Here is a 26,910-nt window from a genome sequence, read left to right as displayed (position 1 = left end):
ACAGACACCACAGTGCACTGTCTCAGTCACCCAGTGCTGCCGTCACAGACACCACAGTGCACTGTCTCAGTCACCCAGTGCTGCCGTCACAGAGACACCACAATGTACTACTGTCTCAATCATCTGGTGCCGCTGTTAACCGTGGCTGGTTTTAACATTTAGGATTTTCCCAACATTCATTCAGGCCGGAGTTATCTCCATTTTGCAGCGGAAGCTCAGAGCGGTTCTACCCAAAAGAAACAGCCCAAAGCAGTGAGCTAATAGGGGCCAACGTGGCACAGGAAGCCACAGTGTTGGCTCTGTGCTGGGCTCTGTCCTCCCAGCAGGAGTACCCAGGTGGGCTGCCAAGGGTGGGGGCTGAACCTGAGTCTCTGCATCCTGAGTGTGCTACGGCAGCCGCCCTGGCACTGACCAGCAGGGGAAGCATGGACACCCCGCCCACCATACACCTGTGCAAGGGTGGCAGGCAGGGGGGCAGAGAGCACCTCACTCAGAGGGACACTGGCCTGCATCTCTGGAGGTTGACTATGTCATTTCAAAGAATGACCCAGAAAAGCCTGCTAGCCTCACCCCATCACTCACATCTCATGTGTCCTCTGAAACACTCCCGGGAGCCAGAGTCCCCACTGGATGGGATGGAGGGATCTGAGTGATGGGAGCGGCTTCCTCTTTGGTGCTTGTTTTTGGAAGCTGAGCTTCAGGCTCTGGGCCACTGTCTTCTTGGTGACCAGGCCTGGTGTGGAGGGAGGAGCTCACTGTTACAGAATGGAGATACCCCCCTCTGTGTCCAGCCACACAGGTGTGCGGACCTGCTGGCGCAACTTCAGGAACTTTCTGGATGGAGTTTCGGTGCTCTGAGGGCAGTGCCCAGCACTCCTGAAAAGGCTGGTCTGGGGCTGATGGCCTCCAAGTGGTCTGCTCTATGGGCCTCGGTGCTGAATGAAGAAGATGGAGCTTTTGCCTAAAGGTTTTGTTTTTAGTTTTTAAAAATCTAGATAAAATTTTGAAATGCTGTCATTATCAGGTCTAGTGAATAGTTTTCTAAGAACCACACCCGGCTCCTGAGAGGAGGTGGAGTTGTTCGGTGATGTCTAGTTGAGTGTTGACACCTAGTCACCCCGTGAGGGGACACGTCCAGCTGTGCTCTATCCTGTGCTCTCCTCATCTCTGACACATGAGCCCACGGCTGTCGTCAAGGGGCCAGTTCACCTCATTGAAGGTCTACCCCTCCTTCGCTGACCCGCCGGCTTTCCAAGCATGATGTCTCCCTCCAAGAACAGCCTCTCCTGGCAACATGCATTTCCAAGGGAGAAAACAGAAGAGAACAAACCAACCCATCGGACTTGTCCCAAGGGGCACCAGTTAGCTGCACAGGAGTAAAAAAACCAATCTGTCTTGGAGGACATGCAACCAGGGTGCTTTTTAAAAGCAAGGATGGGGAGCTTCTGGGTGTGCTGTCAGGGGCTGGCGTGGAGGAGACGTCAGGACTGGAAATGCCAAGGAGGGTTAAAGATTGGAGGAGCCTCTGGGTGTGCTGTCAGGGGCCAGGGTAGGGGAGGATGCCAGGATTGGAAACACTGAGGAGGGTTAAAGATTATAGGAGCCTCTGGGTGTGCTGTCAGGGGCCAGGGTGGAGGAGGCGTCAGGACTGGAAACACCAAGGAGGGTTAAAGATTGGAGGAGCCTCTGGGTGTACGATCAGGGGTCAGGGTGGAAGAAGATGCCAGGATTGGAAACACTGAGGAGAGTTAAAGATTGGAGGAGCCTCTGGGCGTGAGGTCAGGGGCCAGGCGTGGAGGAGGACATCCAGACTGGAAAGCAGAGGCGAGTTCCAGAAGGGAGGAGCCTCTAGGTGTGCTGTCAGGGGTCAGGGTGGAGGAGGTCACCAGGATTGGAAGCACCAGGAGGGTTAGAGAAGGGAGGAGCCTCGATGGCCTGGACTGACTGAGGCAATGGCCATGACACCGGGCTGAGGCCCAGCAGAGAGGACGAGGGTCGTGCTGGATTAGGGGCGGCCTGTTCTGTTGTTCAGGAGGGTCTCTGTGTCGCAGAGGGGACTCAGAAGCGCCTAACGACAGCAAGGCATGACAAAATTATTAGACGCCCCAAACAAAACACTGACGGCATCTCCAGCAACAGTAGTCCAGCCTGGCTCCCAGGCCTTCGCGTTTTCGGCCATGCTTACAGAGTTGCCTTTCATACACGCCCGCTTCTACTGACCCCCAGGGGACCCCACCCTCCAGCATACACGGGCAGGCAGCCGTGAGTCAGGCCGCAAGTGGGGGAGGCGCTGACCACACTGGCACAGAGCTCCATACTCGGTTTACAGACACGTCCCATGCCATCGGGACACGGATTCCAGGGTCTTACAGAGAGGGTCAGCGAATTATCCCCACAGCTGCGGGCAGCGTGAAGCAGCCAGGGCCGCCTCTCCCCTTCCAGCCTCTGACATGACCCGCAGGGCAGACAGACACAGGACAGCAACCACTGAGATGCATAGGAAAACTATACTTTTATTGTCTATACAAGTGAAGGCTGAGCTCGGACTCCTGCGTGGTCCGAGCTACATAAGGAATCAATTCTTCTCTTGGAACAAAGAAGCACAGGACACTATTGTAATCTAAGAAACAGGCATTATTTATGTATCGGAGAGCCTAGCTGTCAACGGGGCTAGCCGTCCCGTGGCCCGGAAGCCACATCTCAGCAGCCGTAAGGCACGGAACGAGAGGCCCAGTGTGGCAGAGCGGCGGCCAGCTGCCTCGAAGGCCGGCTCCTGGCCGCTAGTTAAGCATGCACGACTCGTAGGTGGGGACCATGTACTTGATGTTGATGAACGCGTCCTCCCCTCCGTAGCGCTCGAAGATCTCCAGCGTCTCCTGGATCAGGTCCCCGATGTTCTCCCTCTTCTGCTGGCTGTAGTCGATGCCGTCCCCCGAGTTCACTGGAGACACACAGAGAGGCCAGTTACTTCTCAGTCCTCCCACTGGGGCCCCCTCACCGGAGCCAGCCATGTCCTCGGAGACGCAGGCAGACAAAAGCTACGTGTGGCCAGATGGCAACAAACATAACATCCCCAAACACCAAACCCCACTCACTACTGCTGAGCCAAGTCTGACCCCCAGCAGCCCTCCGCGGGCTGCCCAAGGCCACAGATGGTCAGCAAGGACACTGTCTGTCCTCCTCCCACAGAGCCCCTGGTGGACTGGAACAGCCAACCTTTCAGTGAGCAGCCTGACGGACTACATACAAATGATGCATTACACACCACCCAGGCTTCTTTACAAAACAGGAAGTCCCAGATCCAACCAGAACACCAAACCCAACGCTGTCCAGTTGATTCTGACTCACGGCAACTCCACGGGACACAGCAGAACCGCCCAGAGGAGTTGTTGTTGTTAGGTGCTGTCCAGTCAAGCATGACCCATAGCGACCCTGTGAACAAGTGATCTGAACCCTGCCCTGTGTCGAGCTGTCCTCACAGCCTCGGACCACTGGAGCCCACCACCGCAGTCACTGAGTCAGTGCGTCTTGGGGAGGGTCTCCCCTTTTTACTGACCCTCCACTTTCCTAAGCCTGATGCTCCTACCACGGAATAGCCTCTCCCAGCAATGTGCCTCAAGTATGTAAAATTATGTTGTCTATTGTTAGAAAGGAAGCCCCTGTGGGGAAACATGTTACATGCTCGGCTTCTAACTGAATGGTCAGAGGTTTGACTCCACCAGCCCCTCTGAGGTAACTGATGGGCAGTTGCCTCCTGTTAGATTTACTGTCTTGGGAACACAACGGAGGCTTGCTGTCAGTGAGGACAGACTGAGCTGTAGTAGGTTTGGTTCACTTTTCAAATCTTTATGGAAGAGATTGCCCACATTTTCTCCCTGGAAGTTCCTGGCATATATGAGCCACTAAGCTTCCACTTAGCAATTCAGAGCTTTAAGTACTGTGCCCACGTTGGAGCTGGTGAAAATGTCTCTGATTTAAAGTGAGCTCTGGTGGCCTAGTGGCAAGAAACTGCACTGCAGTCCCAGAGGTATGTGGTTCAAATCCACCAGATGATCTACTGGAGAAGGAGGGGCAGTCTCCTCCTGTACCAGTCAGATCCGATTTGATGGCACACACAAAAAATATAATAAAGTTTAAAAAAAAAATTAAAAAAAGGAAAATGTCTCTGATATAAAGAAACACCAGAGTGAAGTTGGGGGAGCACCGTTACTTACAAATCCAGATTACCAAGAAGGGATTCTTCCTGTGCCCCTTATCTGAAGAACGCTTCTCGGAGTGGAAAGGGAGGAGCCTCTGGGGAAGCCTGCCTGGTGCTTCTCTAGGAAGCTGAGAGTAGATATTCCCTCTGATCCAGCCCCCCCCACTCCCCGTGGAGTAAGGGCTGCCACGAGGAACATACCTGCACGCTCACCGTCCCATTAGTTGCACTAGCAAAGTGTTGGACGCGACCCAAGTGCCCATAGTGAGCAAATGGCTAGCAAACCCATGGTAAATTCACACAATGGTGTATTACGCATTGTGAAAAAACAATCAAGAATTCAGAAAGCACCGTACAGCAGGATGAACCTAGAACAAATGCTGCTGACGGAGTGAGGTCAGTCTATCACAAAAGGACAGTTAGGGCATAAGACCGCTGGCACAGGAAGCTAAGGACAGGTGAATACACAGCGAGACCCAATCTTGGATGGTTATCGGGGCTGAGAAGGGGAGATGAGGGGCGAGTACAAAGGATTATGTAGCTAAGTTAGCTGAAGGCAAAGACCGTACACAACTGGTGTTGACTCAGACATGGTAATGAGTTAATTTATTAATCAATCTAACTAATGTTCTGAGACAAAATGTGTGTGAATGATTCAATGAGAAGCCCACATGCTCTGTAAACGTTCATGCAACAGAAGGCAATTCTCCTTCAGTCTCTGGCCAGATCAGACCCCCGGGCTCCGGTGTTGGAAGGTGGGACGCTGCCTTAGCTCACAGCGCTGCCTGCTGCTTTCTCTGAAGTCGTGGAGATGTTTGAACTCACTGTTCTGTGCACACAGGGGATCCTAGTGGTCAGTTATCTGCAATTACTCCGCCCCTCCGGATGCAGGTGGAACAGGAGAAGGAAATGGCCCTTCCTGTGAGGGCTGCTCCAGGTTGATAAGGAACAGAGCATTTGCCCAGTATGACGGCCAATCCCTCTCAGGGGGCTGTGTCCCTGCTGCTGTCAGACATTAGAGTCCAAGTCCAGGGGACAGGTCAGCCAGTGGGGAACCCAGGAGCTCATGTGGGCAGGTAGCATGGCCCCAGGCAGACCACACAGAGCTTGGGAGGGCCACTACCCTGAACAGCACACCCCTGGGATTGAGTGGCCCAGGGGAGCCTTCAAAGGGAGCTTCTGTCTGAGAGGATCCACTGTGCGCATGGCTGGGGGCTGAATCATGTGCCCGGAACAGGCGCACATAATCTCAACAGACAAGTGCTCCTTAGAAGAGAGGATGTGAGGCTTTCTCTCAGGTACTTTGGTCATGTTACCAGGAGGGGTCAGCCTCAGGAGAAAGTCATCAGGCTCCACAAAGTTCAGGGCTGGTGAAAAAGAGCAAGAGGTTTGATAAGCTGGACTGACATGCGGGCAGCAACACTGGGCTCAAACAGCCATGAATGCAAGGCCCTGGACCCCACTTGTCGGAGCCAACTTAATGCCATCTAACAACAACAACAACAGATACACGGTGGGATCCTGCCTTTTCTATCTGCAGATGTCATCACCATCCATAATGTAGCTTAGAGAGAGCTCTAATGGCCTAGTGGTAAGGATCTGTGCTGCAGTCCCGAAAGCACATGGTTCAAATCCACCAACTGCTTTGCAGGAAAAGGCTGGGCAAATCTCCTCCTGTGCCATCAATTGCCTCTGAAAACCCACCTCAGAGTCAGCGATGGGTTGGTTTCACAATGTAACTTAGTGTAATGTAACCCACAGCTGAGGCCCTCCCGGTGCTGGGTGAACTGTAGATCGAATCCCACCTGAGTTATAAGGACTAAGGGCACTGAGACATGCACGTAGACACAGGGAGAGGACAGATATCAACTGCCAATGGAGGTTGATGGGTTCGTGAGCTCAGGAGCGGCAAGGATTGCCAGACTTTGAAATAGATGAAGGATCCCAAACGATTTCCTCCTCGATTGTGAGGAAATAGCTTTCTAACCCTTGAAGCCACTCGCGTGTGGTATTTCTTCTACAGCAGCATTAGGTGAACGACATTCAGCAGAGTCTTCTCAAGCCGCTTGGCTCAGGGAGCTCTGACGGCACCCCACCTGTGAGAGGTCAGGGGCAAACAACCACCCAGGAGCGCGGGAGGCTGGGCAGAGAGGAGCCCTGGTGCTTCAACCCGGGCTGGGACGTCTTCACAGCCTTTCTTCGCTAGTTATACGCATTATACACTTTCACGCTGTATTTTGCTCGTGGACTTTTCCTACAGCTTCACCGACATTTCATTCCTGGAGGAAACAACTCAGCATCGTGCCTCCTCCACGTGGGGAAACATCATCACGTTCTTGTCTATGAGGAAAGTGACGCACGCAGGTGAGGGGCCAGGTGGGGTGAGAAGCACAGGGCGGCATCTTAGCATGACCCAGAAATGAACATTACACCAAAGAGCTCATGTTAATCATAATTCTAGTTCCCAAATGTTTATCATGTCCGCATATGGAAATGATTGTAGGCGAAGTAGTGCTGAAATCTCATCGCTCTCTCCAGTTATTCGAGGCATCTTTCAAAAGGCTTAGGAATGGCTTAGACCAGTTATAGATGCAATAACACAGTTTTACACAACTCAAAGTGAGAATTTCTTTGGCTAGGTTTTTTCCAAGATTTTAACAGAGAGGCATCATCACTGTTTTCTATAATATACAGAAAGAGAAAATCACTATCCTGATTAGTTTTGGCAGAACGAAGGCAGAAGTATTACTACTTTTCAGAGCGAGAGAGAGATGAGTGAGAGAGAAAGAGAGAGAGATGAGTGAGAGAGAAAGAGAGAGAGAGAATGAATGAGAAAGAGAATGAGAGAGAGGGCCATTGTGAGCCATCCTACTGTAATTCAGATCAATTTTTCAAAACAAATGAGCAAAAATGGTTCACAAGGTCATTGCAATGAGGTGGTTTCGCCCTCCTCATAGTAGATACCTTTCTGTTCTCACATAGAAAAGCTTGATTTCAGTTCATTTTATGTTTCATCTGCACAGTACTTGATCATCAAAACAATACCACAGGAGTTAAGATATTTCAACAACAAGGCTCTTGTCCCGTGGTTTTTGAGCAAAATAACAAAGGTACATTAAGAACAAATCTGCAACACACCAATTTACTTATCTAGTGTTGCTCTAACAGAAATACAAGTGGGTGGCTTTAACAAACAGGAATGCACTCTCAAATTTAGGAGCCTGAGAGTCTGAATTCAGCATTTCTGCTCTTGTTGTTGTTGTTGCTATGTGTTGTGAGGTTGACTACGATTCACTGCAACCTTGCGAACAATAGCTCTGAACCTCGCCCCAGCTAACCTCATCAACTCGAACACATCTCACCCCATCGCCACATCTCCAGGGTCTGAACCCTTTCCTGTCCTGAGCCAGTCTCACTGACTCTGACACACCAACTCCCATCGCCCCAGTTACTGTATCAATCCATCTCGTCCAGGGTCTCCCTCCCCTGCACCATCCGTCCACCCTTCTGAGCATGATGTCCTTCTCCAAGGACCAATCCCTCCTGGCACATGCTCAAAGTAAGTGAGGTGGAGCTTCAAAATCCTAGCCTCCAAGGAGAGACTGTTTCACCCTCTCCAAGACAAACCTATTTGTTTTCTTGGCAGTCCATGGTATATTCTCCAGCACCATAACTTGAAGGCATCTATTCTTCTTCTGTCATCCTTAGTCATTGTCCAACTCTCTGAAGCATTAACAATTGAGAGAACCATGGCCTGGATTAGGTGCACCTTTTAGTCTCTAGGATTGCAAAATTCCATCTCACATTTGGGCATGTTGCCGGAAGGGACCAGACCTACAGAACATCGTTGCTCTTCAGCACTCTGGAGAGGTCCCTAACAGCAGATTTTCCCGGTGCAACTCATCTTGTGATCTCCCGATTCCTGGTACTAAGGGTGTTAATTGTGGATCGAGTCAGACGAAGTTGTTAACCTCAGTGTTTCTCCATGTATCGTGATGGCCTGGTAGTGAGGGTCATTTTCTTGACGTTGAGATATGATCCATACTGAAGGCTGCCATCCTGGGTCTTCTGCAGCACGTACTTCAAGTCCTCGTCAGTGCTGGTGAGCAAGGTTGTGTCCGCCGGGCAGGCCTTGGCTTGCCTTGCTGCCCCGCCTTGCTGGGGAAGAACAACTCTGTGCTGTGTTCTGCTCCAGGGCAAAGCTTTCTCTTTCTGCTGGTTCTGGAGGAAGGCCCTGGTCTCCTTTCAGGATTTGTAAGGTAGGCATTATTTGGACATGCCCATGTCTCTGCCTGGATTGGAGATTCACCACGTAGGGACCCTGGGTCTTTCACGAGCTCCCTGCTCCTGCTGCTTCTTTCTGGATGGTAGTTGTTCTGTCCCTCCTCTCCTGTTTGTGTGTTTAATCCCTTTTCATATCTCAAAAAGAGATTGTCTCAAAATACATCCTAATCCTGCAGATTGCCTCATGAAGCTAATTCACCAGCCGCTCTTTGGGAGAAGGAGAACAATCTCTTCTCTGTCTTTTTACTGTCTCTGAAAACTTGCTGGAGGGTCAGAGACGAGTCAGTTCCCAAAGGAGGCACACAATAACAACTACAATAACAAGAATCCTTATCGAGGGAGCTCAGATGGCTTAGTGACAAGTCAATCCAAAGGCAACAAAGAATAGGGCACCAGTGACTCCGTGGGAGAGAGATGGGCAATCAGCTTCTGTGCGATTTATCGCCTCTGAAACCCTGCTGGACGGTCAGTGGTGTGGTGGTCCTGACTCTAAGGTAGTGAACAAGAACACCAGAGTCCTCATAGAGGGAGGATTACAACCCAGAGGATAATTACAGCAGATCACATGATGGAGAATAAATACATAGGGAGAATCACAACCGAATCAAGTGGACACATATTTTGGTGGGACACATCTCTGTCCTAACTAGAATGTACACAAAAGCATGTTCAAAGGGGACACACTCTTTTTTTTAAAGAGTCTGATGTAGTCCGGGCAAAGCCGAGCTGTAGGAGTTGCTGCATTTGGGAGAAGCTTCCCAAAAGGATGAGGCCTTTGCAGTGACTGAAGGGCAAAGGGGAGGGAGCTTTGAGTGCAGGGCTTTTGATCTTTGCTATTGTTGCTTGTTGATGTGTCTTTGAGTTGTGATTTTTGCCACAGGAACAAAGAAAAGGTGTTAAGGAGGGAAATTCACAAATAGGACAGGAAAACAAGGAAACAGAGGCAGAGAGTGGAGTAAGGGGGGAAGACCTGGGGAAGGGAGCCGGAGCTGGGGGACCCACTGATGAGGGGCTTGTTCAGGTGTTTCGGGGGAAGGGTGTCAACGCAGTGTTCAGGCTGACTCTGTGCTCCACCTCATATTCACCTTGTCACTTCAGACAGAGGTGTACCTGACTCAAGACACAGTCTTCTCAGCGGCTTCACGTGCATGTGGAAGCTACACAGGGAGTAAGTAGAGAGTGTAACCAAGGGAGAACTGATGTCTTTGCCTTGTGATGTTGGCAGAGAACATCGCGCACCCCTCACGGTCTGCTAAAGCACTGGCCTGGAAGAAACGCAGCCAGAGTGATGGCTAGAAGGGAGGGTGGAAAGGCCTCATCTCACACACCCTGGACATGTCAGGAGGGCCCGGGCGTGTGTGGTAAAGCAGAGAGTGAGAGAAAAAGGCAAAGACCCCAGTGAGGTGGCCTGACACAGGGCTGGAACAGCGGACCCAGGTGAAGCACTGGGTGTGAGGCTGCCTCATGACCGCTCAGGGCTAGGAAGTCTCATACTCGGGGCTGGGATGCTCGGGCTCAGACATCACCCCACGGCGCCTACACCAACCGCAAACAAAACTCCTCCGGGGATGGGCAGCACGTGGCATCTGTGGTCTGCGGGGCACAGCCGAGCCCGGGCCCGTGGTGCAGACCCCTCAGAGCCGCCAGACAACACGGCGGTGACAGTGATGTGGAGCTGGGGCAGCCCTGACTTGTCCCTTATGGTCAAAGGGACACATATTCCTCACTTGTAAATGGTGCCTTTTGTTGGCATATTATCCAACAGGCCAAGAATGGAGTCGATCACGGGACAGGCTCCCCGAGGCGGCAGAGGGGGTTGGAAAGGCTGCCCACAGCACAAAGCTTAGCACACCCTGTTTTTTCCACCGCCTTCTAGAAGGCAGCAGTGACAAGCAGTGATTTACTTCAATAATACCCTATTCTTATTTTTAAAAAATATTTAACTGTAGGAGTAAGGAGACTATGTTGCTTTTCTGTTTCTTCTCAGCGGATAACACAAATGATAAAGGGATAGAACAGAAGCCGCTTATTCGAAAAGTGAGTTGGAGTTGGAACAGTTTGTAGCTGCAGAATGTGCATCGTTGGGACAAACAGACAAGGAATGTGCATCGTTGGGACAGACAGACAAGGAAGCAGAAAAGGCCCTCACTGAGGAGCCCGTGGTGACGATGCCACAGCTCGGTGCCCCACGCTGCTCGGAGGCAGGGGAGTCACCTGACCTCTGCTCCCGGCCTGCTGTCCTGTCAGACCATTTGAGTTTCAGAAGCGGAGGTGACTAGTTGGAGCGCCCCGTTTTGGATACACGTGACACGGCTGGAAGGCCAAGTGTGGAGACGGGGTGCTTTAAAGAAAAACCAAGCCAGCGATTCACAATCATCAATCCTGATTAGGAAGATGACATTTCAATTTAAGAAGCTGGGAGCCCATTTTATGTCCAGCTGCTAGGAAGATACGCTGATGATGGAGGAGATATGTTTTATTTATAACCCGCAATGCAAAGCCGTATGCAGGTTTGAACCAGAGCCCATGTCTGAATGAGAAATACCCAAGCAGAATAAAGGAGGGGTCTGGTCCGGCCCTTGCAGACACAGCAGGCAGACAGCATGGGCTCCTCTCAGCAAAGTTCCTCCTTGTGTAGATTAGCTCGAGAGGCCATATCACACGACGTGTAGAATCTTCCTTGTTTGGGAAGGGTTCTCTGTTCAGGCGTGGCGACTCTGTGTGTGTCAGAGTCGAGCTGTGTTCATGACGGGGTTTCTGATGGCTGATTGTCCAGAAGTCCATCACCAGACCTTTGTTCTGAGGCACCTCTGAGTGGATTTGAACTACCAGCCTTCTGGTTTAGCAATGGAGCAACTTCACAGTTGACTTAATGGCAATTGGTGTGGTGTTTTTGTTTATTCATTTTCTGTTTTATCTCATTGAAGCTTAAGAAGTGCACACTCTCCTATGCAAACCTTTTGGAGCTGTCTGAAGGTGTGAGTGTATATACTCAGCATCTTGCCTCCTGTGGCTCTGAACTGTCATTGCACTTGTCACCAAGGGCCACTGAAAAAGGAAGTCACGGGACACACTTCCCTGCTGGGCGGCGGCAAGGATGGGCTGCAGATGTGCAGTGCTGATGAAACGTTCACTTGGCATCACTATTTCCCTTCTTCAGTCACTGCTGTTACAGGAAAGGGGAACCCACCAAAGCTGGGGTGGCGAGGCCGGGGAGAAAGGATGGATCTTGTGGCCGGCACAGATGCTTTACCGCGCTGCTCTCCCAACACATCCCTGCCCGGTGGTGGCTTCAGCGGCAGCTGTCCTCACATGATGTCTGCGGCAGACTGTGCGTGAGCAGGTGCTCTGGGGTGACGTCACAAAACAAGAAAGACCCGGCCTTTGAGGGAGCTTATCATGGTCTACACCTCAATATAAAGAAAACAAAGATCCCCACACCAGATCAGTGAGGAACACGGTTATAAACGGAGAAAAGAGGCTTGTCAGTGATGTCTGTTTACGTGAATCCATAATGACCATGCCAGTTTAGGTGAACCCTTGGCCACAGCAGCCTGGAAGTCCAAAAACACATTGCACTGGGAAAATCTGCTGTCAAGGACCTCTTTAAAGTTTTAAAGAGCAAGGATGTCAGTTTAAAGACTAAGGAGCACTTCACTCAAGCCATGGTCCTATTAATCACTTTGCATGCATGTCAAAGTGAAATAGTGAATACGGAAGACTGAGGATGAGCACAGCTGTGGGCTTGACTGAGACCAGCAGAGACTATACGGACGGTCAGACTCGGCGGGCTTTGTTCCGCTGTGGAACCAGGTCCCTGTGAGCTGGTGCTGAGTGGAAGATACCTAAGAGCAACCTCAGTCAGGAGAGGAGTCCTGGTGGTGCTTGGCTGCTAACTGAAACATTGGTGGTTCAAGTACAGCCTGTGGCTCCAGGAGAGAAAACTCTGGCATAATGAGCATCTAACCATCACCACAAAAAGGCGTCACCTAACCGGAGCTCCCGAGTGGAGCAGATGGGTAATGCCCTCAGCTGCAAAGGGAAAGGCTGGAAGTTCAAGCTCACGTAGAGACACTCCTGAAGACAGGCCTGGCCATCCAGTGAGGAGAAGTCCGCTGCTGAATGTGCCAGGCACACCATTCCATCCACCCGTGGGCAGCATCTGGGCTCAGAGAGCACTCACCACCAGGCCAGGTCAGCCCTTTGTCGGGAAGGCTTCGCTGACCAGCACCACCAGACCTGGCCAGCCCCTTTTAGAGGAGGCTTCGCTGACCACCTTCGCATGAGAACACAAGGCTCACTGTGCTCGGCCCTCACAGAGCCTGGGTTGGTGTGTGCCACATGACGGCTTTGTTTGCCAAGGGACCCTGCTGGCTGCGTGACAGAGTCCTACCTGCTCACTCAGCTCCACTCTGAGTCCTCCTCTTTCCCAGGGGGGGACTCCTACCTGACCCTCTGCTGGGGCTTCAGAGGCTGTCAATCACACAGGAGGGGACTGTCCGTCTTTCTCCCTCTGAGCCTGTGATGGGCTTGAAAGGCCAGAGGAGGGCCCACTTAGGGTCGGCATCACCGCTCCTAACGGACTGCACCACCTGAGTCCCCCTTTCAGGTGTGAGGGGAAGGACGTGTGTATGCTCAGGGGGTCCAGAAGGGACAAACTCAAAGTCAGGGTTTTGTTTTTTTAACTCAAATTTGCTTTGGGGAGGAAGGCTCTTCAGGGTTAAATATAAAGATACTCTTATGACTTTGTGATTCTCTTACACACAGAGTTATTTGGAAATAGAAGCATATTTAAAACTTCAGATATTGAGTAACAAACAAATGATACTGGAAATTGCTTTTTCAATGTACTGAAGTATCATTCACTTGATATCAAGCAAATGAAAGGACATATCCATCACTTCCACTAGCGATTATGCAAATAAAGAGCCGAATGCAGGAACAGAGACCCCTCACTTAACTCGGACAATCTAGGAGAGGAAAGAAGACCACACAGCTGGGGGGGACCTGCTGGAGGTCTACGGCATGCAAGGAGCCTGTACTTAACTCCTGCTCAGTCCTCAAACTGCTCGAGAGAGTTTGGTGCTTCTAGAAGCTTCTACCTTTAAAGAAAACATCAGCTTGAGAAAAGCAATTAGCACTGGGAGCTCTGGTGGTTTAGCGGTAAGGAGCTGTGCGGTCAATCCAAAGGCACACAGTTCAAATCCATTAGGTCCATAGAAGAAAGATGGGTAATCTCCCGTGTGATTGCCTCTGAAAACCGACTGAAGGGTCAGCTAGGAGTTAGTTCCTACTCCAGAGTGCACAACAACGACAACAACATTGGGAATGGTGAGGGAAGTTTGCCACTATCTGTCTGTCTTCACACGAACGTCTGGTTGGGGGAAATCCCTGTTTGAGATGTAATTCGAGGCGCTCGGTATCTGGAATGGTTCCAGAACTTCTGGGGTACCTGGGCCCTTTGAAAAGCTGTGGAAATGAGTAAATGTCTCCAACAAGTAGGCTGATGACAGGCTGCCCGAATCACTGTCCTCAGCCGCTGGCAGCACCGGGAACCGAGTCACCGATTCCCTCAATGCCAGAGGTTCCATCACAGCTTTGATTACAAGGACCCTCCCCCCCGTGAGTAATCGGAGGGCCACACCCATGTGGCACTGGTCTCCCGCTGCCCCTTGGCCATTTATGGGGCCACCTGGTGTCCAGTGCAGCCCGACACACACACACACACACACACACACACACACACACACACGCGCGCACATGAACCCAGGCTAGGTACCGTCTGACACTTTGCTTAGTGTTAGTGTGCTATACATACAAAAAATGCTCCAAAAAGCACGTTCCTCCTGCCAGAGGCGGCTGGAGGCGTGGCCATGCATGAGGACAGGCCGCCCACTCTGAGTACAAGCAACACACACCATCAGAGACACAGGTCACCTCCTTCACACTAGAAAGGCATTGTGGTTTGCTTCTCAAACGCTGAGCTAAAAGATTTCTTCCATGAGCTCTAAGGCTAAACTGACCTGTTGAGACCTGTCCCCTCGGATGGCACTGGTCCCAGCCAGCTGCTGCATTCCTGTGCAGCTGGGCGTCAGTGTTCTCATCCACCCAGGCTAGAGGTGGGGAGGCCCAAGGGCCCGAGTTCAGGCCTTGGCAGGTGGGCAGAGGTGGAGAGCCCACAGCACGCTCACTGCGTGTGTCTGCTGGTGACAAGAACCAAGACAGATTTCCTGGATACTCTCTCCCCTTGGGGTCTGTGGACTTAGCAGTGAGGATGAGGATGACCCAAGCAGTGGCTCCAGGTTTGCCTTTCCTGGGATTTAAGCAGCAATGCCAGTTTTCATGGAACAAAATCACAATTTTTCAAAGGCGGGAACTAAAAGGTTGACTACTGACATCAAATAAGATGCCATTCGTAATACCGTTACAATGCTCACGAGTAGGAATAACTCTTCCTGGGAGTTTTTTCCTTTGAATCTGAATTAAGAAAGGGAGTGGGTAAAGAAACACTCTCCGTTTCTTTAAAGAGAGGAGCGAACTGGGGTGGGGCGGACGGCTGGGCGGGGAGAGAAGTGCAGCAATGAATGAATGCAAGTCCAAAATCTCTGTAAATGTTCATTAAAATTATTAAAAAATTATTAAAATTAAAAAAGGGAGTGGTAATGCACACAGTCATATTTTAGTTGGATTTTGACACCCACATCAAACTGTCTGCATTTATTTTGCCCGAAAAATCTGACCATTAGAAGTAACTTGGACGTGTCCACTATTTTTAATGGTTGTGCTAGTGCTGGATTGGCTGAAAGTTTACTGAGAAAAATGAGTTTTTTCATTCAACAATTTACAAATAGTTTTTGGTTTGTTTTGTGATGTTGTTGTTTTTATTAGGTGCCAACAAGTTGAGTACAACTCATAGCGAGCCTATGAACCAAAGATCTGAAACCAGTCCTGTCCTGCGCCATCCTCACACTTCCTGACACACGAGTCCATTGCAGCAATCATCGTGTCGATCCACCTGGTTGACGGTCTTCCTCTCCTTCACCAACCCTCCACCTTCCCAACATCATGTCCTTCTCCAAGGAATAAGCACCTCCTAGCAACATATGCCAAGCATGTTAGGTGAAGCCTCATCCTATTTGCCTCCAAAGAGCACTCTGGCTGCCTCTCCAAGACATATCTATTTGTTTTCTTAGTCGTCTATGGAATGTTCAGTGCTCTTCTCCAACACCACAGCTCAAAGGCATCAATTCTTTTTCTGTCATCCTTATTCATTGTCCAGGTCTCAGATGCATAGCTAGTAATCAGAAAGACCATAGCTGAAAAACATGCACCTTAGTCCTCAAACTGAGATCACTACTCATCAATAATTTGAAAAGACCCCTAACTGCAGATTTTTCTCATTGCAATGAGTCTCCTTATTTCCTGACTGCTTGTACCAAGAGTGTTAAATTATGGATCCTAGCACGATGAAGCTGTTGATAGTTTCAATCTCCTCTCCATCCATCATGACACTGCCTATTGATCCAGTGGTAAGAATCTTTGTTTTGTTTTGTTTTTTATATTGACATGCTATCCATACTGAAGGCTGCATTCCTTGATCATCCGCAACAAGTGCTTCAAATCATCCTCACTTTCAGCAAGGAAGGTGGTGTCATCTGCGTAATGCAGGTTATTGATGTGTCTCCCGCCAATCTTAATGCCACAGTCCTCTTTGTAGAGTCCAGCATCTTGAATAATTTGCTCAGCATATAGATTGAACAGGTATGGAGGCAGAATACATCCCTGACACACTCCCTTCCCAGTTCCAGACCATGCAGTGCTCCCTGCTCCAGTCACATAAGAGCCTCCTGGTGCAGGTATAGGTTCCTCATGGGCACAATCAAGTGCTCTGGGATTCCTATTCTTCTCAGTGTCAGCCACAACTTGTCATGATCCACACAGTCAAATGCCTTTGCATAGTCAATAAAGCACACATAAACATTATTCTGGTTTTCCTTACTTTCAGCCAGGATCTATCTGACATTGGCAATGATATCCCTGGTATCATGGCTTCTTCTAAATCCCACTTGAACTGGAAATGCCCTATGTATGTATTGTTCCAGCCATTTTTAAATTATCTTCAGCAGTATTTTGCTAGCATGTGATATCAAGGATATTGTTTGATAATTTCCACACACAGTTGTATCACCCTTCTTTGGAATAGGAGCAAATATAGACAGACCTCTTCCAATCTGTTGCCCAGTCCGCTGTCCTCCAAATTTCCTGGCATAGATGCATCCAAGGCTGCATCTGTTAATTGAAACAAGTCAGTTGGTATCACGTTCATTCCTGGGACCTTATTTTTTGCCAATGCCTTCAAGGCAGCTTCCACTTCTTCTTTCATTACCATTGGCTCCTGTTCATAGGGTACTTCCTGAAATTTTTCAGTGTCCATCAATTCTTTCTGGTACAGTGACTCTGTGTATTCCTTCCATCTTCTTTGATATTTTCTAGGCCATTTACTATATTTCCCATAGCATCTTTCAATATTGTGACACGAGTCCTAAATTTGCTTTTCAGTTCCTTCAGCTTGAGAAATGCAGAGCGAGTTCTTCCCTTTTTATTCTCCAATTCCAGCTCTCTGCACATTCCATTATAATACTTTCCTTTGTCCTCCCTGAGCTGGATTTTGAAACTGTCTGTTCAGCTCTTTTACTTCAACATGTTTTCCTTTAGATTTGTCTTCCCGATGTACATTTCTATTTTTTCTCTCTCTCCTGTTTTTGTAATGATCTTTTGCTTTCTTCATGAATGATATCCTTGATATCATCCCACAACTTATCTGATCTTCTATCACTGATGTTCAATGCCTCAAACCTATTCTTAAGATGATCATGAAATTCTGATGGGATTGATACAAGATCATATCTTGGATCCTGTGGACTTATTTTAATTTTCTTTGGCCTCAATTTGAACTTGTATATGAGTGATGATCTAACCCACAGTCTGCCTCTAGCCTAGTTTTGACTGCTGATGTTGAGCTTCTCCAATGATTTCTTCCACAAATGTAGTCAATCTGATTCCTTTGAAGCCCTCACAGTAAAATCCATGTATAACGTTGCCTCTTTTGTGTATTTTTTAGAAAGTATTTGCAATGGACAGATCATTGTAAATACAAAATCCAGTCATTCTATTTTCAGCCTCATTTCTATCACCAAGCCCATATTTTTCAACCACTGTTCCTTCTTCACTGTTTCCTACTTTTGCATTCCAGTCACCAATTATCATTAAAACATCCTGATTACACATTTGGTCAATATCAGACTGCAAAATTTGGTAAAAATTCTCAATTTCTTCATCACTGGCACTAGATGTAGGATCATATACTTGAATAATAGTCGTGTTAACAGGTCTTCCCTGTATGTGTATGGATATTATCTTATCACTCATAACACTGTATTTCAGCATGAAAAATGAAATTGTCTTTTTGACTATGAATGCAACAATGTTCTTCTGTTTTTCATTCCTTGCATAGTATATCATATGATTATCTGTTTCAAAGTAGCCATAGCTGGTCTATCCATCTCACTAATGCCTAGTATGTCAGTATTCATGTGTTCCATTTAATTTTTAACAATGTCCAATTTTCCAGCATTCAAGCTATGAACATTCCATGTAATAATTGTTACAATCTCCACAACAGAATATCATCCACTTTTAGAGGGAATCCTATACCTTCTGTAATAAAATAATTGTCTATCCGAAATGTAGAATAATTACAAGGGATACACTCATGAGTTCTAGTCTGATGGGGAGAGAGTGAAGAGGGGCTAAAGCTCAGGGTGAAGTTAACTGTTCTCATTGGGAAAGAGAGGAAGCCTTTGGGGAAGATTCGAAGCCGATCTGCTACCAGAATTCTAAAAATACACTACTTCCTGTCCTTTTTTCAGCCTTGCTATGTTACTTCGAGGGAACTGATTTTTTTAAACAATAGCACACATCACCCCTCAGCTGGGGTTCTGGAAGTTTCTCTTTGAATTGAACTTGGCCTCTATCCCTCTGGTTGTTCTCACATCTGAGTGAAAAATGGATGGTTCTCAATACATCCCCGAGCATGACCTTCAGTGGCTATTTCCACAATCTTGGTTCATGGGGTGTGTGTGTGTGACTCCAAGTTGCAATAGTTTCGCAACCAAAACCTCATAGTAACCCACCATGTCTGGCATTCTGGAGAGGCCCAAGGGCTTACAGACTTCAAATCATTTCAGATCTTGTTGACATTAATGAAATTCACAAGATTTCTTCGCTCTGAAGATACAGCTTTGAAGCACGCCCTCCATTCCCAGCTGGACTTCTCCTTCTCTTCCTCTCTCTCTGACATGGGAGCTGGGTGACTAAAGCAAGAAGCTACCAAGTAATCGCATTTTCAGAAGCTCAGGGGAAGGTTTTCATCTCAGGAAGGGGTGCTGGCCATGCATAAACCTGAATTTATAGCTCACCTTCCATCAATCGTGAACGGAAGACTTACAGTCCCTTCAGCAGGCAACAATGATTTCTAAACAATTGCCAACTCTTGCTGTTTTGGGAGAACTGAACAGTTATGCTATCTGGGGCATACTGGTGCAGTGGGAAGAGCTCTGGACTTGAAGGCAGAGAAGCTGGGATTTAGTTTTTCAGTAAGTAAGTGAACAGGATACTTAATTTCTGAGTCTTGGCTTACTCCTGTGAGCAACAAAGGAACTGAACTCTGGATGGCCCCAGACTCCCTACATTACATTTTGTAATATCGCATCCTAACATTACATTTTATCATGTCCCACATGGACTTCTCAATGAATTTGGGCAACTAATTGTTATTCAATAGATGCATTGTATTTCAACAGAAGAGATGATCTCAAAGGAATTGCATAATCCTCCTAAAATAGTCACAGATCCCATAAACATCTGCATTCAGCTTCAAGTCAAGTTCCAAGAAAATCCAACAGGACCAATTACTTGTATAGTTAATTTTCTGATTAAAAACAAGCACTGTCAAAAATCTAAATTATTTGTTGACATGTTACCAGAAGTTGTTCCATTCTGCCATTTCAAGAAACCTCTATCGATTTTATGATGACCTTTTGCTCTCTTCATGGATGCTATCTTCCGTGAAGACAGTAAAAGGTCATTACGAAGACAGAGGAGAAAGGAAAAAACTGAAATGGAGGTCAGAAGAGACTCTGAAAGAGCACTAGAGTGTTGAAAAACCAAAACAAACGGAAAACATGTTGAAGTGAAAGAGCTGAGCAGGAGAATTCAAAAGGCAGCTTCAGAAGACAAAGCAAAGTATTATAATGGAATGTGCAGAGAGCTGGAATTGCAGTAAAGGGAAGAACTCACTCTGCATTTCTCAAGCTGAGGGAAATGAAAAACAAATTTAAACCTTGAGTTGCAATACTGAAAGATGTTATGGTCAATATCAGATCTGAACCCTGTCCTATCCTGTGCTCTCCTCATACTTCCTGACACATTATAGGCCATTGCAGCAGTCATTATGTCAATCCTCTTGGTTGAGGGGCTTCCTCTCCTTCGCTGACCCTCTACCTTTCCAAGCATCATGTCCCTCTCCAAGGAACAACCACTATGAGCAACATGTCTGAGGTGAGGCAAAGCCTCATCATCTCTGCCTCCAAAGAGCACTCCGGCTGCACCCTCTCCAACACATCTGTTTGTTCTCCTGGCTGTCCATGCGATGTTCAGTGCTCTCCTCCAACACCACAGCTCAAAGGCGTCAATTCTTCTTCTGTCATCCTTATTCATTGTCCAGCGCTCAGATGCATAACAAGTGATTGGTAAGACCATGGCCTGAATCAGACATACCCTAGTCTTCAAACTGACATCATTACTCCTCTCTCTCTCTCTCCATATATATATATAAATAAAATTTAACAAAGATTCTTACTTCTGGGCCAATTGGCAGCACCATGATAGATGGAGAAGAGACTGAGGTTGTTAACAATCACAGCTTGCTTAGCTCCACACTCTTAGCACTGCTGTTGTGTTGTTGTTGATTGGCTTTGAGCTGAGCATGACTCACAGCAACCATATGAACAGACTCACAGTGACCATATGAACAGAAGGCCTGAAGCCCGTCTACAACTATCGACATCTATCAAAGTTCATAGAGTTGCTGGAGGCATATTGTTTAGGAAGTGGATGCCATTCCTGCTTCCAAACCTGTCATAGAATGTTATTGGATGAGTCACCTGCACATTACTCTTAGCACCAGCAGTCAGGAAATCAAAAGACGAAATGCACTGAGAAAATCTGCTGTCAGGGACCTCTCCAGAGTACTGAAAAGCAATGATGTCTGTCTAGAGACTAAGGTGTGCCTGATCCAGGCCATAGTCTTCCCAATTACTTGCTATGCATCAGAGAGCTGGACAATGACTAAGGATGACAAAAAAATTGATGCCTTTGAGTTGGAGGGTTGGAAAAGAGTATTGAACATACCATGGACTGCCAAGACAACCAGTAAGTCTGTCTTGGAGAGGGTGAAACCAAATTTCTCCTTGGAGACTAGGATTTTGAGGCTCCTTCTCACATAATTTGGGCATGTGGACAGGAAAGGCTGGTCCTTGGAGAAGGACACCATGCTTAGAAGGGTGGAGTAACAGCACAGGAGAGGAAGACCCTAGATGAGATTGTTGTTGTTGTTATGTGCCATTGAGTCATTTGCAACTCATAGTGACCCTATGTACAACAGCTCTAAGCCCTGCTCTATCCTCTGCCAATCGCATTGCCTCTGACACACCCATCCCGATTACCCCAGTCACTGAATCAATCTACCTCATAGAGGGTCTCCTCAATAATTTAGAGAGTTACCTAATTGCAGACTTTCCCAGTGAAATACGTCTCCTGATTTCCTGACTGTTGGTACCAAAGGTATTAATTGTGGATCCAAGTAAGAAGAAGTTGTTGATGGTTTTAATCTTTCCTCCATCTATTATGATGTTGCATATTGGTCCACTGGTAAGAATCTTTGGCTTCTTGACATTGAGATGAAATCTATATTGAAGGCTGCAGTCCTTGATCTTCTGTAACAAGTGTTTCAAGTCCTCCTCACTTTTGGCAGGCAAAGCTATGTCATGGGCATAACACAGGTTACTGATGAGTCTCTCTCTGACCCAAATACCACATTCCTCTTCACAGAGTCCAGATTCTCATATAATTTGCTCAGCATTCAGATTGAGTAGGTGTGGAGATAGAACTCAACCCTGACACTCTCCCTTCTATTGTTTCCAGGTCACTATAGGTCACAAAGGGACCTAAGAAAAACAACAACAGGGGCAATATATTGAATGACTCAGAAAGCATAAAAAAAAGATGGAAGGAATATCCAGAATTACTGTACCAAAACTAACTGAATGACACTGAAAAATTTCAGAAAGCACCCTACGAACAGGAGCCAATGGTAGTGAAAGAGGAGGTAGACGCTGCACGGAAGGCATTAGCCAAAAAAAAAAGGCCCCAGGAATCGATGGGACACCAACTGACTTGCTTAAATTAACAGATGCACATCTGAATGCACTCACCAGTCTATACAAGGAAATCTGGAGGACAGCTATCTTCTGTCCAGGGGCTTGGAAGAAATCCACAGTTGTTCTCATTCCCATATAAGGTAATCTAACACAGTGTGGAAAGTATCAAACAATATCATTGATATCACATGCAAGAAAAATACTGCTGAAGATCATTCAGAAACAGCTAGAACAGTACATAGATAGGAAACTGTCAGAAGTTCTAGAATGATTTAGAAGAGGCCATGGCATCAGGGATGTTATTGCTGATGATGGATCCAGGCTGAAAGGAAAGAATGCCAGAAGAATGTCTAATTATGCTTTATTGATTACGTAAAGGCATTTAACTGTGTGTATTATAAAAAGTTGTGGGTAACGTTGAGAAGAATGGGAGTCCCAGAGCACTTCATTGTGCTCATGTGAAACCTATACCTAGATCAAGAGGCTGTTATGCAAACAGAGCAAGGGAACACTGCATGATTTAAAATTAAGGAGGGATTGTTCCAGGGTTATATTCTTTCTCCATACATATTCAGTCTATGCTGAGCAAATTATTCAAGAAGCTGGACTCTATTCAAAAGAATGTGGCATCAGAATCTGAAGGATACTCACCAATAACCTGTGTTATGCAGATGACACAACCTTGCTTGCTGAAAGTGAGGACTTGAAAGTACCTGTTGCAGAAAATCAAAGAATACAGCCTTCAATAGGAATTGCATGTCAATGTCAAGAAAACAAAAATTCTTACCCTGGACTGATAGGCAACATCATGATAAATGGAAAAAAAAAGACTAAAACTGTCAACAACTTCATCTTAACTGCATGCACGCTCGGTAGCAGCAGTTAGAAAATTAGGAGACGCATGGCACTGCACTTAGGAACCTCTCCAGTTTGAGGACTAAGGTGCGTCTGACTCAGGCCATGGTCTTTCAGGACACTTGTAAGTGTCTGAGAGCTGGACAATGAATGAAGATGACAGAAGAAGAAATGGTGCCTTTGAGCTGTGGTGTTGGAGAAGAACTGACAAAAGAATAAGTACGTCTTGGAGAGGGTGCAGCCAGAGCGTTCTTTGGAGGCAAAGATGATGAGGCTTTGCCTCATATACTTGAGGCACGTTGACAGGAGGAGCCATTCCTTAGAGAACATCATGATGCTGGGAAAGGTAGTGATCCGGTGAAGGAGAGGAAGCCTCTCGACCAGGTGGACTGACAGAGTGACTACTGCAGTGGGCTCTAATGTGTCAGAACTGTGAGGACGGCACAGGATAGGACAGAGGTCAAAGCTGTTCATCAGAAGGTTGTTACGGGTCTTACTCAACTCAACAGAACCTAAGAGTAACAACAAAAACAAATCTAGAATTTCATTTCTTAGAACAAAGCCCATGTGCAGAGATTGACACTTTACATATTCAATTGATAACAATTTGCCCAACATTTTAGAAAAGCACGTCAAGATCATCAATGGCAAAAAAAAAAAAAAAAAAAGAAAAGATCAATGGCTATTTTGATCTGGGAGTTATAATTGAGAAAAACAAATTGGCTCACCAATTTACTGTTCAGCAGGTAGCAATAAATTATAATTTTGAGGCATTCTGAGGAATTGAGTTGGATTCAAATCTGTGACGTGAAAAATCTCTCTCTTCTTAGCCAATACGATTCACAGAGTTGTTCTTCTATTTGTTAGAAGCTACTGAGTTTAAGATTCACAGCGGCCTGAGGAACAACAGGTCTGCACCTGGCCCATCCTGCACCACCCTCCCCATCTCCGAGTGCTTGTGCCCTTCTTACAGTCCCTCGCCCACCCACCTTGTTGAGGGTCTTCCTCTCTCTCTCTGACCATCCACCTTTCCCACTGGGATGTCTTTTTCCGAGGACTGGCCCTCCTGACAGCATGTCCAAATTCTGTGAGATGATGGTGCCTTGAAGCAGCACCCCGGCTGCTCGTCTCAAAGACAGTCTTGCTTGTTGTCGTTGCTGTCCAAGCACAGCCAGTGCACACCGAGGAACACAGCCTTCAGTCCAGCTCTGCCCTGGATCTCATCTCACTGTCTTCTCAAAGTGGAGCAATAATGACAATAACTAACAATCACAGCAACAGCATAATGTGACTCACAGGGACCGGCTCATTTAAGACTGAGACCAGCCCGCTGAGGAAGGTGCTTTTATTAGCTCCCTCTCGGGAAGAAGGAGGTTGGTTCAGGAAGGTGCTGTGGAGACTGCTGACGGAGGGCCTACGGCTGGGCCCTGTGCGTCTTGGCCAGCCCAGGAGTGAGTGAGGTAGCACGATTCTGTCCTTATCCCTGCAGGAGGATTTAAATCCTGGAGACAGGGACTATCATCAGGAGAGAAGTTGTTGGAGCACATGCATCTGGGAGATGGTCTACCAGCAGCAACCAACCATTCAGTGGTTCACGGGGTCACGGGCTGTTCCCACAGCTGGGTCCTCACACATCGGCTTCCTCTATCACAGTGTATGATCCTGAGATGACAACATCCCTCACAGAGATTCAAGCAGAAAGGCAAGAAGCCAAGAGTCCCTGACTTACAGCTCTGCCCGGGCCTCTTACCTATAATATGTGATTAAAGAAGGCGTGATTGTAGGGGTGACCGCTCCCTTCCTCCTCCCTCTTCATGGGGCTTCCTGAGACTTTGGTCTCTATCTTGGCAGGAACTGTCTTACAAATTGGGAGACTCTCAGGTATCAACCAGAGAGAGACTTGAGCTTTACTGTCCTGGGGTGTCCCTAGTTGGGGGATGCTGGTGCCTGAGACCATAGGCCTTGGGGACCCCTAACTGAGAGAGGACGCCTCAGTGAGGAGGTGAAGGTCAGAATCTTTCAGATGTTGAACAGCTTTCAATATTTTTTTTTTCTAAAGTCACAGTTGAGCCACACATGTCTGGGGAAGTCTATGAGTCAAATTCAAGGTTGATGCCCTGTGAAAAGAGAAGGCAGATTGGGAGAAAAATGAGGAACTAAAAGAAACCTCAAAATAAAACAAAGCTGGGGTTACCATTCAGAAACTGCTGAGACCCTTATGACAATGCCCCTAAGACCTCCCCTTAAATCCAAGCCAGACTAACCCTGAGGTTCAACTTCGAGCCAAACAATAGACAGGCAGATACAAGCAACAGAGAGAACCAGGGAGGTGAGAAGTCCTGAGAACCATCAAGCGTAGGAGACCAGAAGGGATGCATTTGCTCAGGGGTAAATGCTCAGAGGCAGGACGGTATAGGGAAGTGGGGGTCACAGGGAGAGAATGGGGTGAGCGTTGTGGCATTGTGGGGATTGCAACTGATTCCACAGAGCAACATGTGTGTGAATTGTTGATGGAAAGCCAATTTTCCAGGTAAACATTCACCCAAACCACAAGAAAAATTGAAGAAAGAAAGAAAGAGAGGGAGAGGGAGGAGGGAGGAAAGAAAAGAAAGGAAGGAAGGAAGGGAGGGAGGAAAAGAAAGGAACAAAAGAAGGAAGGGAAAAAGGAAAGGAAAGAAAAGAAAGAAAGAAGACAGAAAGTCTCCTTTAGGAAACTGGCCTTCCGACTCCTGGGTAATGTCTGACATCACTGAACAGGGTCACAGGAAGCGCCTCACCAACGTCTGTCTCTGAGGAAGCCCGGCCAGGTGCTGCCCGGAGTCAGGCATGGGTACACTTCCTCTCACGTACTTTGGCCGTGCTGCGAGGAAGGATCATCTCTTGGAAAAGGACATCAGGCTCGGGAAAAGGTGGGGAGTCAGAGAAAAAGAAGACACATCAAGACGGAAGGATGTTATCGTAACAGCGGCTTAGGCTTATCGGAGAGCGTGAGGAGGGGCAGGATAGGGTGTCCTCAGAGCTGTTGTTCATGAGGCGGCTGTGAGTCACTGCTGACCTGATGACACCTAACAACCACAACACAGGAAGGGCCGAGCTATGACAACGGCAACACAGGAAATGCTGAACGACTACAACTACCACACAGGACAGGCTGAACTACAACCACAACACAGGAAGTGCTGAATGATGACAGTCCCAACAGAGGAAGTGCCGAACTACGACTACCACACAGGACAGGCTGAACTACGACAACCACAACACAGGAAGGGCCGACCTGTCCATCTGCATCACACGTGCATCGGCTGTGTCTGAAGTTGCCTCCCTGGACAGAGGCTCCTGTTTGGCGTCTACTGGCCGGTGGGTCTACGATGAGACCCCGGCCCACCCTGGAAGGCCGCTAATAGTCCATTGTGTCTTTTCTGCTTCTAACTCTCTGCTTCCTAATTCTCCCTGAAAACCACAGCCAGAGTACAGTTCCCAGATCTTCTCTGATGGATGAAGCAGCGCCCGCCCTCTGTCAGGAGGATCGGGTCAAACTCCAGCACACTGTGCAATCCCCGTTCTCAGGAAGCCATCCTTCTCTCTGTCCTTCCCGAGGCCTTCTGATGCGCTCCACACAACTGGGGCTACCACGGCACCTAACAACAACAACAACAACAGTTTTGGACTGTCTTCTGTGAACGTGACTTGCAATCAGGGCTCATGTTTTGAGTACCTGGTGTCACAGTCAATTCTCCCCCACACCCCACCCTTGATTACGTCAAGCTGGAACCCCTAACAGGTGCGCATGCACCTAGTTTTCTTTTAGGAGACCCTCAATGAGATGATTGGCCCAGTGACTGAAGCCGTGATTGCAAGGACGGGGCTGGACTGGGCCATGCTTCCAGCAGGGACAGGGTCATGCTACTTGTGTTACCAAGAGAGGCCAGCCTAACCCTGATTCACTGTTGGTGGGAGTGTAAAATGGTGCAACCCCTGTGGAAAGCAGTACGGCGCTTTCTCAAAAAGTTGCAAATAGAGATACCATTTGACCCAGCAATTCCACTACTGGGAATATACCCTGAAGAGACCATA

At 47.8% G+C, this 26,910-nt stretch overlaps 1 protein-coding gene across 1 annotated transcript in view; it reads right to left on the bottom strand.

Annotated features, from left to right (window-relative positions):
* Positions 1-2,780: 2,780 nt before the first annotated feature.
* The window catches only part of PACRG (PARK2 co-regulated), an 870,811-nt gene continuing 846,681 nt past the window's right edge, over positions 2,781-26,910 (bottom strand). Inside the window, exon 5 of the mRNA XM_006882777.1 lies at positions 2,781-2,941. Within this exon, the coding sequence (XP_006882839.1) occupies positions 2,781-2,941 (161 nt within the window). The remainder of the gene's footprint in view (positions 2,942-26,910) is intronic.

This window comes from Elephantulus edwardii, unplaced genomic scaffold, assembly GCF_000299155.1.
Source record: "Elephantulus edwardii isolate Elephantulus edwardi_28Jun2011 unplaced genomic scaffold, EleEdw1.0 scaffold00024, whole genome shotgun sequence".
Taxonomy (NCBI): Eukaryota; Metazoa; Chordata; class Mammalia; order Macroscelidea; family Macroscelididae; genus Elephantulus; species Elephantulus edwardii.
Note: the sequence above shows the minus strand (reverse complement) of the source record. Positions and strands in the feature narration are given on the sequence as shown.